The sequence below is a fragment of the Lepisosteus platostomus genome, chromosome 3, assembly GCF_059453375.1.
Source record: "Lepisosteus platostomus isolate fLepPlt1 chromosome 3, fLepPlt1.hap1, whole genome shotgun sequence".
Taxonomy (NCBI): Eukaryota; Metazoa; Chordata; class Actinopteri; order Semionotiformes; family Lepisosteidae; genus Lepisosteus; species Lepisosteus platostomus.
The window spans coordinates 19,858,718-19,879,013 of record NC_142613.1 but is presented as its reverse complement, the minus strand read 5'-3'; the positions used below and the strand labels follow the sequence as shown (position 1 = coordinate 19,879,013).

The 20,296-nt window shown below is 38.0% G+C and overlaps 1 protein-coding gene across 2 annotated transcripts in view; it reads left to right on the top strand.

Annotated features, from left to right (window-relative positions):
- Positions 1–1,924: 1,924 nt before the first annotated feature.
- The window catches only part of adcy3a (adenylate cyclase 3a), a 65,224-nt gene continuing 46,852 nt past the window's right edge, over positions 1,925–20,296 (top strand). Inside the window, exons 1-2 of one of the 2 annotated variants that reach the window (XM_088624850.1) lie at positions 1,925–4,627; positions 6,259–6,408. In XM_088624850.1, the coding sequence (XP_088480976.1) occupies positions 3,953–4,627; positions 6,259–6,408 (825 nt within the window). In that variant the 5' untranslated portion in view covers positions 1,925–3,952. The remainder of the gene's footprint in view (positions 4,628–6,258; positions 6,409–20,296) is intronic. The other variant, XM_088624849.1, reaches the window with a different exon arrangement.

The window sequence follows — 20,296 nt, the reverse complement described above, 5'->3', positions numbered from 1 at the left end:
CCTATTCCGGCAAGCAATGGTTGTAAGGCAGGAAACAACCCTCAACAGGAAACCAGTCCATCACAGAGCACAAACAGACACACATACTCGTCTAGGGCCAATTTTCCCAGAAGTCAAATAACCTATCAGAATATATGTGGACAGTGGGAGGAAACCTGAGCAACAGGAGAAAAATTAACATATGGAGAACATACAAACTCTGCATATCTGGAACTGAATACGGGGCTCTAGTGCTGCAAGGCAGCAATGGTAACCCCTGCATCCTACATCCTATTGATTGCATTAATATTCTGATGTTTTTGTATAATCTTGCATTTTTGTATCATTGTAAAGGTCAGAATAGTGGTACAAAGGATCTCGGAGAAGGGAAATTCACATGGATGTGTGCAGCAGAATACATTATACAGTAAAAATGCCTGTTTCACTCCAGTTTGTGCATCTGTGACCTGTGGCATTACAGGAGCGTGTTCTTTGTTTTGAGTTTTACAAGGCTTTTACAAGGACATTCCTTGTTTTGAATTTTAATCCCCCGCATTTTCAGCTGCTGCTCTTGACATAACTTCCATTCAGCCATTTTGAAAAACACCTTAGTCCAATACAGGGTTGTCGTGAGTGGCAGTCTATCCCAGCAGACAATGCTTGCAAGGCAGGATACATTCTGAATGGAACACACCTGTATTGCAGAATGTGCATACTGTACAAGCACAAAAACATATGGGAGACAATTCAGAGATGACATTTAACCAAGAAGTCATGTCTTTTGACTTAAAAAAAAAAACATCTGGTAAAACACACACTCTCCACACAGATGGTGTCCAGAGCATAATCAATACCAGTAACAAACAACTTTGAGACGGTAACTCCTCACAATATACTATAATATAATAAAATCTTGTACTGTTTTAAATTCTATAAAAGGAATTATTTTTCAACTCAGAGGTTGATTACATTTAACATCACATGAGCTATACAACCTTCTATATATACCATGTTAAAAAAAATGTTTACATTCTCTTTGGTTAATGAAAGTGGAAAATCTTTGCTCAAGAGGATGACAATTTTCATTTACACTTTGCTTTGTAAAGGTCAGGTACTCGAGACATTGATTTGATGTTTATTACACAGTACAGTGGAATATTCAATACTGTCTCCATTAGCACTTATCTAGTGTAGCTGATGTTGGACCATTTACAATCCAATGCTCTCAGAGCATAATTAAATACACAATAGTTTTAAAAATTCCAAAGGTCTTTTATACTCTGTATACATTTAAATTGCATCCTTTTGAGATATTTTGTTTTACTATGAAGAAAGTTACCCAATGAAAAATAAGAAAATACTACGTTAAGGCATTTGAAAGTAAAGATGAATGTGGCACACAGAGATTGAAGACAAGCAGATATATAGAGATATTATAAATATATACATTATAATGTACTGACTGTTAGGAAGTGAATATACTGTATAAGTGACCAAAACAGTACTTGAATTAACAACAAAAACTATACTAAACCTTGGTCAGTTACAGTATTCCATCCCTCCATTTTCTAACTGCTGCTGCCAATTAAGGGGCGTGAGGGAACTGGAGCCAATTTTGGCAAGTAAAGGGCACAAGGTGGAATATACCTTGAACAGCACACCAGTCCATCACAGGATACACGGACACAAATACAAACACTCACACCCAAAAGGCAATTAACCTACAAGTGTATTTTCTATGGAAGCATCCAGGGGAAACCCATGCAAACACAAGGATAATATACAAACTTCATGCAGATACTGTAGCAACCAAGGTCCAGAAGCTGCGAGGCACCTTGTCACCTGGTCAGTTATTCATTCAAATAAATCTATAAATATGTAGCCAGCTACCTTGGCTCTTGACTGGGTATAGGTTTCTGGTTTAACGTTTTGTTGCTGCCGCCTACAGGGTTACAGTTCTCCTTTGCACTGTAGAAGAAATACGATCATAGCAGACAACAGGGAATGAACAAACAGGGAAACACGCTGTGTAAACACACTCCGAAAAATCAAACGAGTAGTAACGGGGATGGGACTTCTAAGCGTCGAGCATTAAAGCTATAAGTCTCGGAGAAAAAAAAATAGTTCTAAAAATCTTGTGACGCATGTGGACTGACTTCAGTGGCTGTTATGCTGTGTATTTTTTGACTGTCGCTTCTGCGTGTGTTGAATGTTACGAGAGTATCACTGCCGCTGTATCTCTGTAGCAGAGGGAGGGAGCGAGAACTAGGCTGGACTGGGAGAAAGTAAAGAGGGAACGTTATTACGTGTTTTCCGCTGAAGAAGGAGGAAAAAGGGGAGGCAAAAATATGCATTTCATGTATTGAATCGGGAGGATGCAAACAGCTTGGTTAATTCGAAGGTTTAAAAAACGTACATGGAAGCGAGGGGGCAGCTGACAGCAAATGAAACGAAGGGGAGAATTGAGGAGATAAGGTGTTTTCTCGGTCCCTAGCAGGCGGATACAAATTGCCGATTTGCATCCTTATCTATGTTTTCTGGTTCTTCTTGAGATACCTGGTATGAGCTCACGCCGTGTTTGTAACACTTAATAGAAAAAGAAGAAAGGGATGCTGGGGAAATCACTTTCTTAAATCCAGTATTACAGACTGTTAATTTGGAGGTTCTTTTGGATACTATCAAGAAAGCTTTGTTTTATGCAAGTATTTTTAACCTTCAAATGAGAATTTAAGGGCCGCATGCGTCTACCTGATTAAATGCATCTTTTAAACGAGAAGCGCTGTTTATAGTTAAACAGCAGCTAATAATTCTAACCATAACTCCATTGTACTGTAAGTCTTCGAGTGTATATATGAATACACCATTTATGGGACAACCAGTGCTTACTTTGCCCTTAAAATTAATTATTGGAAATCGTCATAATTTCTGTGGTTTTGTACTCAAACTGAGTGAGATTAATTGGACTGGGAGAACGTGGTGATGCTTCGCAAGGAAGAGACTGGAACCCAGCAGTCGGTTTCTCATGGGGACATTTGTGCACAAACAAAACTACGTATACCGAAGGATCAATACTTCTATTTTTTATGTCTCGTTCAAATGGAATTTCGTATTACACTGACGAATAAACGCCTCGTTTCTGTCTGATCGTTTCTTTACGTTATCTTCTGGAACAGGTATGGATGCATTACTTCCATGTTACTGTATTGCAAGACTTTGCCATGGAAACCAATGCAACCTCTGCGGCTTCAGAAAATGACTTCGTGGGGGATATGTCAAAATACCTAATATTTTAAGTCATTACACATCAATCTGATCTGTAGCTGGCGAATGTACTTCATAGAAGCGATCATTTTAAGAAGAATGGATTGTCTTGCTCATTGAAAAATAGAACTAAAGGAGGAAATAATTGATCTCACATATAAAATCTATGTTGCGTTTTCTACGCAGGTTTTCTTAGACTGTTTTTTCGAATGAAGACTACGGATACAGTAGAGAGGAAACAAAGCACTGTAAATTTGTACTAATGTGTAAAATACAAAGATTTTCATCAATCACAGAGACATTTTTTTGTGATTGTGGGAATATCCTGTTTAAAAAGGTATCTTATTTTTCAATAGATATTAATAGAAAAGTTAAACTGACGTTAAACGTCTAACCTGAAATAGTTTTGATATGAAGAAAAGCGGTTTGATTAGTGTACATGGATTTTAATGTGGATACCTGCATGAAATGTAAGAAAGTGTAATTAAATAACCGCATATTGTTAACATGATTTGCTGCTGTTAAACTGAAGGTTAAATTATCCTTGAAGCAAAAGCTTAGTTTGTTTTGCACTGGATGCAAGAAAACAACAAAAAAAGTAAATGTGCTTTGTAAGCATAGGTTTGAAAAACAAAATGGATGTTTCAAGAATAACTGAATATCACTAGGAAGTGTTTTTTTGAGAAAAAGCCAGGTTTAGTTAGGTTCCAAAATGCCACGCAACCGAGCATTCTCAGAACCTGAGTATTCTGCAGAATATTCTGCAGATTACTCAGTGAGCCTACCTTCAGACCCTGAGCATGGAGTAGGCCGAACACACGAGGTGACAGTCCGCAACTCTGGCTGCTGCCTGTGCCTGCCTCGATTCATGAGACTCACCTTTGCTCCAGAGTCCCTCGAGAACCTTTACCAGACCTACTTCCGCCGACAGCGTCATGAAACCTTGCTGGTGCTGGTGGTGTTTGCTGCGCTTTTTGACTGCTATGTCATTGTGATGTGCACAGTGGTCTACACCAGTGACAAGCTGGCCTCCACTTTGGTGGCTATCATCGGACTGGCTGCCCACATCCTGCTCTACGTGCTGTGCAAATATGGGCTGCTTCCTGATCGTATATCACGCAAAGTTGTCCCCTATGCTCTCTGGGTCCTGATTGCTGCACAGATATTCTCCTACTTGGGCCTGAACTTTGCTCACTACCACCAGGCCAGTGACACTGTTGGCTGGCAGGCCTTCTTTGTCTTCTCCTTCTTCCTCACACTGCCCCTGCGCCTCATGCCCATTGTCCTCATCACTGCTGTTTCCTGTGGCATCCATACCCTGGTGCTGGGGGTGACCATTGCTCAACAGGAACAGGAGGCCATTGAAGGGATAGCCCTTGTCCGGCAGGTAAGTTACCTCAGTCCAGAAGTATGGAACGCTTAAATGTTTTAGAAACACAACAAGCTGATAATTAATGTCAGATTGAGATCTGTCATTTGACACACCTACAGCAGTGTCTTATTTTATTGTAAAGATCCAGGGAATGAAAACCACCTGTTAGTGTCTTTGATTTCTAACACAGATCATTCATGGGGGATACTGATCTTGGTCAATTTGTTTTGTTTTCTTTACAATATTACAATGAGTGGTAGTGATGCTACTCTGTTAGAGCATGTAGTCACCATTGCCAGAGCTGAAGAAGGTTTTCTCTTGGACATGCACTGTACTGTGTTTTTTTTTCAGACTTATCGTTGCTTATTTCTTGTCCTCAAGGACTGCTGTTTCTTCTGGTTTTGTTACTTGGCCACTTACACTTCCATCTGAAATTGTTGCATTAATGAATGACAGTAATTGAAGATTTATATAATGAATAATGAATATGTATATAATTATAATTATTTGACACTTGTATGTCCAATAAGTTGTTTTGAACAAAAATAGAAATTATTAATGGTAACTAAGTTATGTTCACTAATCTAAAACAAGGTATTTCTGTAACTTCACAGAGGTGCATATTTACAGTGCAGAAAGTGGTTAGAAAATGGTTGGATGGATTTCCCAAATATATTCAATTAAAACACATGGTATTGTCTTTGGTTTGATTAATAAAGTTTCATTATCTTTGTACAAATACAAAAATTATATACTTCATGTTGCTTTCTGTCCTTAGAAAATTACCATACATTTGGTTTTGGTAACACTAAATTCCACTACATGCCTTAACACACAGTTGACATAGTGATAGCACAAGTTAACACTAAGTCTTTGAATGTATAATGGCTTAATCGTCTTCTAATTTATTGTTTGCATGCACTGCAAACCACCACAGAATCTCAGTCAATATTGTAGTGTGATACATTACCCACAGGAAAACAAGTTGTGAGTGAAGTCTTTGTTTGTCCAACATAGCAGTTGCCCTAAATTCTACTGAAGTGATAAAGGAGAACAACAAGTTGTGCAATTGATGATATTGCAGGAACCCCCACAAGATCAGTGAAAGGCTAGGCATTGAGCTTGAAAAAAGAGGGAATAAGAGTTCAACCAACACACATTTGCTCTTAAGTGGTGGCTGAATAGACATAAACAAAAAAACAGTGCCATACTATGAATGTGTGGTGAAAGCTTTTTTTGTCAAGCTCTGATTTCAAACATAAATGATGTAAGAACTATTCAGCATCATGTACCCTCCTTGTGCATTTCTTCTTTAAGGTTATTATGAACTATTTTGTTAGTTGTACTGTAAGGTAGGAATATTGTTTGGTTACCTACCAATATGTAGAAACACTGTAGCTTATAAAAACGGTAGTGCCTAAGTTTGCAAGAGTGGATATTTTTATTTCTGTTTAAGCAATAACTGCTTGGAAAGATATATGTTGAGGATAGAAAATTGCCAGTCTTTGTGGCTTGACATGATGCATTAAAGAAAATAATGAAGAAAAAGTCAAATCCAAAGTCTATGTAGTTGTACAGTATGTTGTATGAGAGCAGTTTTGCTATGGACATTGCAGTTGTGATACCTGTTTTTGTTTATGTCCCAGTTGTTGGCAAACATTGCCATCTACCTGTGTGCCATCACGGTGGGGATCATGTCCTATTATATGGCAGACCGGAAGCATCGCAAGGCTTTCCTGGAGGCGCGACAGTCCCTGGAGGTTAAGCTAAACTTGGAGGAGCAGAGTCAGCAGCAGGTAAGGAACTGTTTTACTGTTTTGAGTCTGTTCATACAGTTTTGAGGACTATGACCTTTATACAAACATTTGCTTCTTAACACCTTCAGTTTTCTATCTAAGTCTTTCTAGAAGGAGGCCAGCCCAAGAGGACCATTGGTTCATAATAGTGGCTCAGCATAATTTCTCTGAAACCTGCGAGATTTATTTCTCATTCCCATTCACTGGAATCATTGGAATCATTGGAATCACAAATTTGATATATGGAGAGCTCTTCTTTGAGCTCAACTATGTTGTTATTGTGAACATACCATTTTAAACTATTAGTAGGTGTTTTTTTCTGTAATTTATGTTTAAAACAAACTTATCTATGTACCTGCAATAAAGAAAGTAGCATTCCTAAGAGATACTGCCTTCTTTCAAATTTATTCCAACTTTAGACTTACTGCTTTGTTCAAACCTCATTATTTAACCTGGCACAGTAGCACTTTTTGATGGTTACAAATGTGACCACTAAGTCAGTGTGATAAGGAGTCAGTAGTGAGCCTGATTTAAACTGAGGGAAAACAGTGATGTCAAAAGTGAAATGGGGTGTGCATATCTTCTATGTTCTGTGTAAAGCGAAGCTTTTTACTCTGTTCAGTGACCTTCAGTGCTCAGAATAGTTCTGTGTGTTCTGAACCATTGAACAAGGCTTGATAAATGTACAGTATACCAGGTAAAATTTCAGTTGTGACAACATCAGATATGTAAACACTGGGTTCCTATGCACAGGCACGTGCCATTATGATTGTCAGAGCTGAAATCAGTTCTCTTTCTCAGTCCTTAATCCGCTAATATTCAGATAATATTTAGATGTGAGATATGGTAAGGGTAAGTACACCACCTTTAAGAGTGGACTGTGGGCTTAACCAATACAATTCTAGTTAAAAATTTACTTGTAAATCTTATAGATAATCTGCTGCTTTGTCATCAAGCCATTCATAAAATGATTCAATAACAATGTTCTAGAATCACTGCAGAGCACTGCAAATTCATAAAACATTATACATTTATGTTGCATATCTTCTTCTTCTTCTTCTTCTTCTTCTTCTTCTTCTTTTTCACAGCCTTAGTCCCAGACTGTCCTGGGGTCAGCTGCTTTGGTTGCTCTTCTCCACTTCTCTCTGTCGAGCACATCTTCCTCACTCACTTCACATACCTCCATATCTTTTCTCACACAATCTATCCATCTCTTTCTAGGCCTGCCTCTTCCTCTGTTACCTTCCACCTCAAATTCCATTACCCTCTTTGTTACTTCCTCAACGTCCCTCCTCATGATATGTCCATACCACCATAACCTCGCCTCTCGCATCTTCTCATCCACATCAACCACCCTACATCGTCTACGGATTTCTTCATTTCTGATCTTATCCTTCATTGAAATCTGCAGAATCCATCTCAACATCCTCATTTCAGTTCTTCTCATCAAGTTCTCTTCCCTCTTTCCAACTGCCAAGCATTCAGCTCCATATAGTAGTACAGGTCTAATCACAGTCTTGTACATTTTGCACTTTAACTTTCTAGGAATTTTCCTGTCACAGATTATTCCAGTTATTTCTCTCCACTTGTTCCATCCAGCTTTCACTCTTTGTTTTACTGCCTCCAGTGTTTCTCCTCCCTTTACCAGTTTTGATCCAAGGTATTTAAAGCCATCAACTTGTTTCAGTTTTCCTCCATTTATCTCCTCAACATTGGTCATAGTATCTCCTCTTCTATCCATTACCATTATTTCAGATTTTTCTGTATTCATTTTCAGTCCACCCTTTTCCAGACTCCTCTGCCATTTGAACACTTTCTCCTGTAGTTCTACTTCTGAATCTGCCATCAGTGCCTAATCATCAGCAAAGATGAGTTCCCAAGGCACTTCTGTTCTTACCTCCTCTGTCAGTGTGTCAATAATGTTTATGAAAAGGAAAGGACTTAGTGCTGATCCTTGGTGTACTCCAACTGTGATTTCAAACTCCTTTGTCTCTCCCCGTTGTGTTATCATCTTCGTAGTTGCATCTCTATAGGTTGCTTGAACTAACTTCACCATGCTTTCTGGTACTCCTTTATTCCTCCAGCACCAATACACCACCTCAGTGGGCACACGGTCATATGCCTTCTCCAAGTCCAAAAAGGCCACATACAGCTTTTTCCCTTTCTCTAGTGTCTTCTCCTATAACTGTCTCATCACAAAAATGGCATCTGTTGTGCTTTTCCCCGCTGAGAATCCAAATTGTGAGTTGTGGATCCTGACTATCTTCCTGAGTCTCTTGTCCAGAATTTTTTCCAGGATTTTCAATCCATGTTCCAGAAGTTTTATTCCTCTATAGTTTTTACACTCCATCGGGTCCCTTTCTCCTTGTAGATGGTAACCATACTGCTTTTTGTCCATTCTTCTGGAATTCTCTCTTCCTTTGCAATATTGTTTACCAGTCTCGTCAGCCACTGAATCCCCTCTTCATCGAGGTTCTTAAAGTGTTCTGCTGCTATTCCTGATGGTCCAGTTGCTTTGCCCACTTTCATCTCTTTGATAGGTTCTGTCACTTCCTTTACTGAAATTTCTTGGATTGGTCCATACACTACGTCTGCCTCCACTAGGTTCTCCCTCTCATTTTCTACATTTAACAGATTTTTGAAGTACTCCAGCCATCTTTGCTTGATCTGTTCTTCTTTAATCAAGACTCTGCCTTCTCCATCCTTGAGTACTGCCACCCGGATAATATATTTTTTCTGTCTCGCTCTATGTTTAGCAATCTTGTAGATTTAGTCCTCTCCTTCCTTTGTTTCAAGTTTCTCATACCATTCTTTCCAGGCTCTTTCCTTTGCTCTTGCTACACTTCTTTTTGCTACCTTCTTTAGTCTCTTATATTCTTGTAATTCTCCAGTGCCATCTTTCAGTGCCTTGTATGCTTTTTTTCTTTTCCTTCAGTGTTTCCTGAACTTCCATATCCCACCACCACTCTTCATTTTCCCTCGGTCTGCCTCCTCTTGTCTTTCCACAAACCCTGGTAGCAGCCTCTTCTAGGATGTGGCTCATCTCAGTCCACCCTTCTTTAACTGAAGGCTCCCCCGTTTCCTCTGTGTTGTTTTTCATTTCTCTCACCAGCCTGTTGAAATCTACTTTGTTTTCTCTCAGTTTCCACACTTTTGTTCGTGCTGGGTGTTTCCTCTGCCTTATTCTTCGCTCCTTCAATATTGTGATGTCCATCACCAGTAGCCTGTGTTGTCTGGTAACAGCCTCATAGGGCAGGACTTTAGCAGCTTGGACTTTCGCTCTATCAGTTCTTCTCACTAATATGTAATCTATTTGGGTATCATGGCCTCCACTCCTGTATGTCACCTTTTGCTTATAATTCTTCGTGAACCCTGTGTTCACTGCAAACAATTCAAGAGCTTGGAGTGTTTCTAGTAGCCTTCCTCCTTCTTCATTTCTCTCTCCTAGCCCTCTCTGACCATGTTCATCTTATGTTGCATATGCTCCTATCAAAAATATTATACCCCATTGTTGCAGGTGCTTTTGGGTAGGTAACATCTGATGGTATTTCTTTAAAAGGCATACTGTATAGTTAACACAATATTCTGAAGTGTTTTCATTTTAATGGTGGTTGTGCCTTCAGTATATAGCAGAATTAGAAAACTTTTTACTTTCTGTACCAGTACAGAATACACACTTTTTTCACATTAATTTGAGCTATTTTTAAGCTGATTTATTGTTTGTGTTCAGTTAATATGACGTGTTCTTGTTTCTGACTACTATTTTCCTGTTACTAAATAATGTACGAATACCACACGCTTGCTTTGAAGTATTCTCAAGACTGTCTGAGCTAGGCCCAGAATGCACATGTGTGTCACATTGCGGCACTTCATTGTTTTTCTTGTGTTGAGGTCGCACTGTCTGGTGTCTGTGAAACATGAAACGACTCCTTTTCCCCAAGCCAGCCATTCTTTTCAGTGCTCCTCACTCTCTAGCAAAAGGAAAACACTGCAGTAGCATCCCATGACCAATGACAGAAGACTGTGAAAGTCAGAGGAGAAGGAATATTTTTATTATGCAGTAGCATACTGTATGTGGAAAGTTGGTTCCATTAAGGTCTGGAAGGGATCATGAGGGGGCAACAACATCTTCCTGAGGAGCAGGAATTTTAAGCAAGAATGTGGCCTTAACTGATGTGATAGCCCCATCAATGAACAAACGTTGCTGAAATCCTGAGCTCTGTAAAGACATCAAGCACTAAATAGGCAAAAAAAAAAGACTCCTAGCAGTTCAAGTTACAGTATCTACAGTATCTGCATTGAGATCAAACAGCTTCCTGAGAAAAGGAGGAAATACAATATTTATACCAAGTAGTCATGCCATACACCTAAGGCTCCATTACTTTTAAGATAAGATCAGATCACTTTATTGGCCATATATAATTTCTAGTATTAGGAATTTGTCTTTTAGCATACCCCAAGTTGCTTTCTATGAGACACACAGACAGGGAGAGAAGTTAGGGGTCAGAGCACAGGGTCAGCCATTTATACAGTGCCCCTGGAGCAGTTGGAGTTAAGGGCCTTGCTCAGGGGCCTAATGGAGTAGGATTCCTCTGCCAGCCATGGGATATGAACCGGCAACCTTCCAGCCAAAGGCACAGATCCTTAGCCACAGATCCACCACACTGCCCGATACTTTTTCACCACACCTCCAATACTGCAACCTTGTGTAATACTCTGAACAGACTTTTTTAGAAGCAATATTTCTAAATCCATTGGGGATTTTCAGTCTTGGTTGGTGATCAACCAAGGCAACTTCTATTTTTCATAACAAGACTTGCTCTCAGTGGGCTTTTTTTCTCTTGCACTGTGCACAACTCCTGTATGGGGCTTTCCTGCTACCCACCACTTTCGCTCATGTGGAATTTATGTGTATCCAGGCAATTTCCTGTTCCCTCTGTCAGTGGACACCCTTCTCTTTTCTTCTCTGCTAAGAAATGAGAGCCCTGACAACCCCTCTCCAGGGCTGGATTTATCATCTCCTCTCTGAGGACTTGAGTTTGTACTGAGGTAGGGATTTTTTTTTCATTTGTCTGAAGTCTGGGATTTATCTGCCTCACCAAGGATCCACTGGAGTGCACACCTGCTATCGCCTTTCTTTCATTCATAGGGACTTACACAGTACATCTCTTTCCTGCCTACCCATCTTCCCATCTACTTTCTACATTCTACATCTGTCTGGTATTCTCCTTTCGCTGCTGGCAGCTGCTTGATCTTTAGAATCCTGACACTTCCATCATACCCCTCCTGGGCTGGCAGTTTTTTTCATCCCCTTACCCAGTCTTTGTGGAGGGCAGTGACATTTATCATCTCTGTCTGCTCAAGGGACATTCTACTGTGTTCTTAGCACAGGTTTCTGTCACAATTGTAGTCCCTCCCCCTTAAGGGCGCTCCGGCTCTGTCACTTCTGAGTTGATTTTGATTTCTGGGCACTGCATTGGTTCCTGTACCAGGCGAGTCTGGGACCTGGAGTGCCTGGTCCCCTTCCCCCCTTTTTCCCCCCGACCCTCCACTGGATGCTGCTCCAGTTTTTAATCCCGTTTGGACATTTGCCTCGTCTTGGATTTCCTTTGGACTCCCTTTTGGACTGTTTGTCTTAGGTTCACCCCCCAGAACACCTGTGCACCTTGGACACGCCCCCTGTTTTCATTCCCGACTCCTGCATGCTTTTTTCCCCGTGTTTTCCTCATTCTTCCCCGGATTGTGTCATCTGCATAGGGTCCTGAAAGAACACTTTGTTACAGTTTCCCTTCTAAGGGATATAATATTTATCTGACACTCCTACAACCCTCAGTGTTGTTTAAAATAGCTACACATAACTTCCTGAGTGCTAGTGAAGTTGTATACAGTACATTAGGCTTAAGCTGGCTGTGGTATTCTCGGCTTGTGATGCATCATTGACCTCAGTAGCTTACGAATATTCAGTTTTGTTAGCAAAATCTGTATCAGTCATTATAATGGTGATAAATCTTCTGTAGATACTATACATTATATATTAATATGGACACCCTAGTGTATAAATCTGGCTATATGAATATTTATGTAGTTAATGGTAAGACAAGATAGCTTTTCAAGAGTTAGTACATTTCAGCAGGACTGGCTAGAAAAAATAATTGCAATAATATCGATTTTTAGGCTTTGGGTACTATATGCAATGCAGCATATAATATACATTTACTTGATGAAGATAAACATTACAGATCCTACAAATGTAAGCAACTCATGGATTGTTTGTTTTGTGTCTGTATGAAGGTCGAAGCAGTATGTTAGGCTGACTGATTGACAACTGCTGATTTCAAACTGGAGGTATACAAAGACAACTAGTTGTAAATTCCTATTTAATGAAATACAGTGGGCTGGTTTGAGACTAACAAGTGAAAAATGTAGTTGAACACAAACACTTTTATGTGGTTAAACATTTGAAACTGGTTATAAAACATTCTGACAGGAAACTACCAGGTCACAAGACTTGAATCTAGTCAGACAGAATTCGATCTGCTCTAGTTGCACTTTGGGAGCTGACAAAATGACACAACAGACACAGAAGCTGATTAATCTTCCGAGCAGTGCCTTACAGTGGTTATTATGTGCCAGATGTACAGTACAAAGTGGCAGTTTTCTTGATTGGTGTTGTAACTCAGCCTAGAGAAAAATGAATAAATCAAAATGTTATTTTTGAGGTTCAAAATGAGTCCTGTAAATATTTACTTTAAATGTAATTGCTGTTTTTTTTTCAGAAAATGTTTTCCTTCCGTATGAAGGTTTTTAAATATTTATGCATATTATGGCTTTGTAATAAGATCTGCAGAAGTAAAAATGAAAATAGTAAAACATCTGGAATAATAATTGATTGTGGTTAGCACAATGCAAAATTGTTTTATCTGATTAAAATATATTTTTCAGATTTTTGCCAAATATTTGCAGATTCTGCCTGTATAGGCATCTGCTAATCATGTTAAAGATGATAATGATTGAAGTGCTCTTAAAGCTTAACTTTTATCATTACTGAAATTTCTAATGGCTCATAGTGAAGTAGTATTAGTCAATTTGGCAGTTTAATGTTTTCAATCAGGAAACATTTTATTTGTAAAAGTAACAGATTATGTACATACTGTACCTTTATCTTCAGTACTTCACTATAGTACAGCTGGAACATACAAGAATACATTTACAATAGGTATTGTATGGTGTATAAGCTGAACGTTTAATAAAACACAAGAATTCCCTTATGAATACTAAAAATAACCCATATAGAGTGACTAATTGTTTAAGAAGAAAAGTTTAGGGACAGAATCTGGTAGGATGACAAAACATATGGGACTTTTTTTTTAGGAAAAGAACTGTACATTTCTAAAGCAATCTAGCTTTGAAAGGAAAAAAAACTGGTACTGTATAAGAAGAGCATACTCACCTGTATGCTTTATTTATTGATATTATTGTTAATATTAATTGATATTATTGTACACATTGCATGTTCATTTATGTAGGCAGGTTTTTCAGAATTCTGTGCAATGTAAATGATGTGCAATGTGTAATTTTGATTGTATGTTTGTTCTTTGATTAGAAATGTGTAAATCTAAACACAAGAAAAGTATTTGTCACCCTACAAAGTTTAGTGATTTAACAGCAATCAAATCCTAGGAGTTCTATTGATGGAATTGAATATGCTGCCGAACTTAACAGTCTGAGCAAAGCAACTGAAGATGCATGCAAACAAGTTACCATTAAGATGATATTCTAAAGTTATAATACAGTACATGTTCAGGGGCACATTTCATGAAAATCATTTGCAAGAAATCACCATTACAGCATGGTCACAGCTATAGATTTGCGTTTCATAAATAGATTGCAGGATCTTTGATAGTGCAGGTGTTCTACTGCCACTCCTGGAAATTAACCGTAAGTGACCATTTTCATTACAGATCCAAAGTTACTATGGGAACAAAATGTGCAATGGCAAACACTTGTGTTATCTTCTTGTGGATATCTTGTGGGCATCCAATGTTGTTTACAATTCAATTAAAACCTACATTAAGGCTTTATGCTTATGACAGTTTTCAGAAAGTTCTGTGTCTTTGTCATGGCATTAACAAGTTCCTAGTACTTTGTGTGGCCAATATCACACAAAGCATAATTTGTCAGTACAGAAAAAATGGTTGTTAGTTTTTCAGAATTTGTACATTGCTTTTATCATGTTTACTAAGCATGGTTATCTTGCTACAATATGGTTTTAATATTTTATTTCTACTTTATTTTTTTTCCTGACAAGATGAGAATATGTAAAATTTTGAAACATTTTCTATATAGATTTTATTCAGTCATAAAATAAAGGTTTAAAAAAAAAACTATTGTTAATCACTTCACCAAAGTCAAAAGTTTTAGGGTAAAGTGCACCAGCAATTTAAGTAGTCTAACTTGAAATATCATTAATTGCAAAATAAGCTAGTTTCATGTTTTCAGAGGAAACAAGCAAATCCCTATGTACTTCTAAGAGGTTGCACTATAGGTGAATTAAGAGGTTTACTTGGGGTTCATGATATTTTGCTGCAACCTTTGAGGTACAATCATGAAGAAAATCTACAGTAAGTGTTAAGAAATATGCCAAGTGTCAATTAAATTGGTGCAGAGGTTCACAAGACAACTCTGGTACTGTATGCATTTTACAAACAAAACAGTGTTAGGTGGCTTTTGTGGTTTATACCAGAACACCATTTCATCCTACATTAACTATGCAGTCACTGCAATAATACTTGCACAGATTGTATATGAGTATGCATTTTTTTCAATTGTCACAGCTATCTGGGAGAAGCAAATCAGAAGCAGTTTTGTTTGTTGCCAAGTATTAAATCAATTGATGATTTTATTCAGCCTTGGCTTACTCAATAATGTCAGTGTGTTATATATTAATGTCATGCTCACTAAAGTGATACTTATAATTAGAATTGATTGGCCAAGCAGTTCTTAAACAGCAGGAGCAATTGTTATGGGAAGTGTATCAACAACAAAATAAAAGAAGCTTTGTGGTCTGGCATGACAGTTACTGTAAATTAGCTTATGTATGAAGCCTGTTGTTACATATTTATTCTGTTGAGACTAGAAGTATACCCTGTTCATTTTGAGTTTTTAAGCAGAAGCAGGCTAAATTAAAAAGTGTAAGACTCTCAGTGGACATAAACGTGACTGTAGCAACCTTTTTGGTGCACACCTGAAACAAAACAATCTTTGGTGATGGATGAAATCTGATAAATTTAAATTAATTTGGTACACTCATAGTTTATAAGCTTTTTATGGGGTTTTTATTAAGTGGGTCAGGTTGCCATCTTGGTTGATACAGAACTTAAATTTTTGCTGTAGATTGAGTGATTTGTCTTTTGAACACCTGTCTAGCATGATGTTACAGAGTTGAAGGTGGGACAGCAGAAGTTGAAGGTGGGAAGAAAAAATCCTTTGCAGCCATAATAGGCTTCCACTACATGAAAGACAACTTACTTTTGAAAAAGTTTCAGTGAAGTAAAATCTTAAAAATAGGAATTGCTATTAAACTGTCAAACAAAGAAATAAAGTACAGTGAATATCCATCCATCCATTTTCTAACTGCTTTGTCCAGTAGAGGGTTGTGGGGAAGCCCGAGTCTATCCTGGCAAGCAACAGACACAAGACAGGACACACCCTCAGAATGTGAGTCCATCACAGGCACACGCAGATACAGACATTAACAACAGGGCCAATTTTCCCAGAAGACAATTAACCTACCCCAATGTAAATGGAGTGTGGAAAGAAACGGAAGCACCTGGAAGAAAAAACATGAATACAGGGGGAGATCTCAATACAGATGACATCTCAGGAGCTAAACCCAAGGCTCTAGTACTGTGAGGCAGCAGTTCTAAGAATTGTGCCCATGCCTCCCTGTAATGAATATCTGTAGACAAATTATAAATAAATTAAACAAACGGTAATAAACTATTGCCTTTTTTATTTGACTATTTCACTTTTAATTATCTTCTTAAGAAAGAATTAAATCCAGTTTACCACCATCATGTCCTCTCTTTCCTTAAGGAAAAGGTAACTCTTAGCTAAGTAGCTAAGGTTACTGTTTTAAACAATTTTCCTACAATTTCCAGACAATCAAGCTTCTCAAAATTTTGATTTGGGAAGCTGGGTGGAAACTGAGATACCCTTAGATCATATTCATTTCCAGATATTCCGATTGTGGGAAGAACAACAACTAAGTTACAAGAAACCTTTTCTTTTCTCCTAACGTGTTTGATGAACCCACTTTTCTTTTTTGTGTGAACTCCTTTTTCTGTATTTTGTGATCAAAAATATTTTTCAGTAGCTTGTGGTTTGCGGAAGGGCAGTCACAAGTTCTGATGTTTTTGATGAAACACAAGCACCACAGTCCTGTGTGATGTGTGATCTCTCATGCATGTCGCAGTTGCTCAGCTTTGATGAAACGGCCCCAAGACCATGTCATGAGAACAAAAGTCTTTAAATTGCCTTCCAAATTGCTCAGTAAACCACAGAAATAACTACTAACAAAGTTCTGTCTATACAAAACCAAAAAAACATGCTTGTTGACATGTTCAGTTATGACATTATAACACATACTGTATAAGCTCAACTTCAGGGGACTAAACAACACATCTTCTTGAACTTTCACTTACCTAATATGTTTTGCTCTGATTAAGATATCCATTCAATTTAAGCATTTCTGGGAAATTACTTATCATCGGGTGCATGATATTTGAATGCTAATCCTAACAGAGCATGAATAAGAGCTCATCAGAGCATGGAATGCCATTCCCAATGTCGAAGTCAGACTCTGATAAGGTCAACGAAGCGTTTGATGCTCTACAGTTCTTGCTGCTAGGGGTGAACACATTCAGTATTGGAACTCTGAGTTCTTCCATTCTTCTCCTGACCTCATCTAGGTAGGAGGTGCTCAAATTACACAGGTGAAATTTGAAATGAAATATAGATCAAATTGCTTGTACTGTCAATGTTTGAGGCGTTGTAATACAGCTGTATTATGAACTGCTATACAAATGTCAGAATACATTGGCAATTCTTCACAAAGACTATTTAAAGTTAAAGGAAAGAGAAAAGAAGTAAGGAAGTTAAAGGAAGAAGAACAAAATATGTTGAAAAAAACAAAAAAGTCACATATTTCTATACTCTCTTTTTTTCAACCTATATCTGTACTTTCTGTCTTAAGAATGTTAACCAATTAATTGAAATTTATTTCACAAAACAGTAATGCAAAACTGAATCTGCATAAAATATCCTCCTCTGCCTATGATGTCTTTTAAAGATCTAGGACAGCTCTGTTTTGAAGTGTTACAACAGTATCTATTTGGTTATGATTTTATGGGTCACGGCTTCCTCTTGACTTTCACAGAAGCCCTTGAAGTAGTGCTGAGGATTGTGTAAGAGGAATCTTTGTGAAATACAAAGAATGCTGGTATCTTTTGGTTTCAACTGGGTTTTGCAGCACTGCCAACCCAGTACTGATGAATGTTAGAAACATACCATGGATTTTCAATGTGCCAAATGCAGCCTTCAGAACAGTGACAAAAACAATTTCATGTAAATCCCTTCCTTTCCTTTCTTGTGCTCAAAACAGTATTAGACAAAGTAACATAGTTATATTAATGTTTATTTATGTTCTCTGTTTATAGAAAAATCATAGTATTAAAATAATTTCCTAAAACAAGGAAACAAATAATAATCCCCCTGCATTTCTTCATAGGTTGATCCATTTATTATTTTAATGCTGTAGGTTTATCAATTAACAGCACCATGCAGTTGGTGATTTAGAATCTTTACCTTATGTGGGATAAATACCCCTGGTGTGTAGTTAAAATAACTAGAAAATGATATTCAAGTATTACTACTAATGGGTTCAGGCCAGGGAAAGCTGGGTTTATACTCCCTCTTGTTCTCGGCAAAGGTGCTAAAATATTCTGATCATCTGAAACTCATTCTGTGTCATCTGTGGCAAAATGCCAGGCATGCTTATCATGGGCCATACCCTCTCAGATCATTATGTCTGGTTTATCAGACTGTGTGGAATTTAGGACATCCAAACATCCTGCTGCCCTCTTCAAATTCAAGATCAAAGCTCTCTTAAGCAGTCAATACTTTCCATATTCTGCACCCCACCCCACCTTTTCTATACAGTAGGTATTCAAATCAACCAACATCAAGCTCCTGGCACACAATCCAGATAAGATAAGGTGCCTCATTGCTATGTTAATAGGCAGAGTGGAGGAGATGCAGAATCCTCAAGCTGTCGTGTTTTGGCTACCTGGTGGGTACAGGTTGTGGCATCTCATGGGATGTACAACAGGTAGCACATTAAACTATTTTGCATGGTTAGGTGTACCTAAACGAACTAAGTTTTGTCAAAACTAGCTAATGAGTGGCAACTGATGGCATTTTTCTAAAAGTACTTAAAGAAATTAAGGATATAGGTTATAGATGTGCAATTAAGATATTTCATTAGCCTGTCAAGACAAGAAGACTTTGAAAATTGTAAATGCTATGCTTTAACCATTAAAAGAATAAAGGTAACCAAAGATATCTGATAACAGCTGTCAGTGGAATCCAGTATAGGCATCCCTACAGTATAATGGAAATATCCAGACTTAAGATCTTCAGGCTGTTACAAGTTATGTTTAAATAATTCTGATCAACATAATGAGTAACAATTTTGATTTAAAATTGAATGTCCCAACCAGTTCATTCCATGTGCTTTGCATTGTTACAGTTTAGATGACATTGAAGATCATATAAGGATAGATATATGACTTAAGTGCACCATTAATACACCATATGTGATTAATGGAGAAGGGCATCGTTTAACAAGCAGCAATCAGTAAAATTAACAAAGATCAATTAAGTCTGTTTTAAGTGAAGTCTAAAGCTCCTGGTATGTACTTGTGTTATGACATTGGTAGTATAAATGATTTATTTCTTACTGTACATTCTATCAATATGATCTGCACATGTGTGTGCTCGGGAACATTTTATTCTTCATATGGGGATACAACTTGACAAAATGCCATTACAAATATATTAACGTCTAACATATACTGTGCAATGTAGGGGTGCTAAAATGACATTTCTACAAACTAAATGGCATCTTATGGGTGTGTACTGATGGCACAGTGGTTAGCATTGCTACCTCACTGTATTGAGGACCAGGGTTTAGTTCCAGTATGTATGGAGTCTGCATGTCTTTCCTGTGTTTGTGTGGGTTTCATCTGGGTGTTCTGGTTTCCTCCCACAGTGCAAAGACATGTTTGTAGGTTTGTTGGCTTCTGTTAAAACTGGCCCTGTTTTCTTTTTTACGTCTGTGTGTTCCCTGCGATGGACTTGTGTATCCTGCCTTGCAGTCAGTGCTTCCTGGGATGGCCTCAGGACCACTGAAACCTTGAACTGGATATTATTACAAGCGGTTATTGCAAGTGATGATGACGACAAAATGTCCTCTTCTTTTTAATCTGCCAAACTATGTTTTCATCTTATGTGTACCATATTTTCATTTGGGGGCAGTACAGAACAGTGAAATAGAAATAGAATAGTGAGTTGTGTAAATCCCTATAATGATAAGTTTTGATTATGTCAGGGGTTACAATGGTTCTAATTTCCATTATGTATTGCACAGTTCAAGTCTACAGAGCTGATGGTTGCTAGGCCTAGCCAAAAACAGTTACTTTATCTACTTCGCTAGGTACGTTTCTTAAGGCACCCAAAGAGCAAACCCAGTAAATGCTTTTTGTTCTGGACTTCACAGTTTGGAAAAGTGCCTTGCATACAGTACATGACAGTTAAAGAAGCATCAATA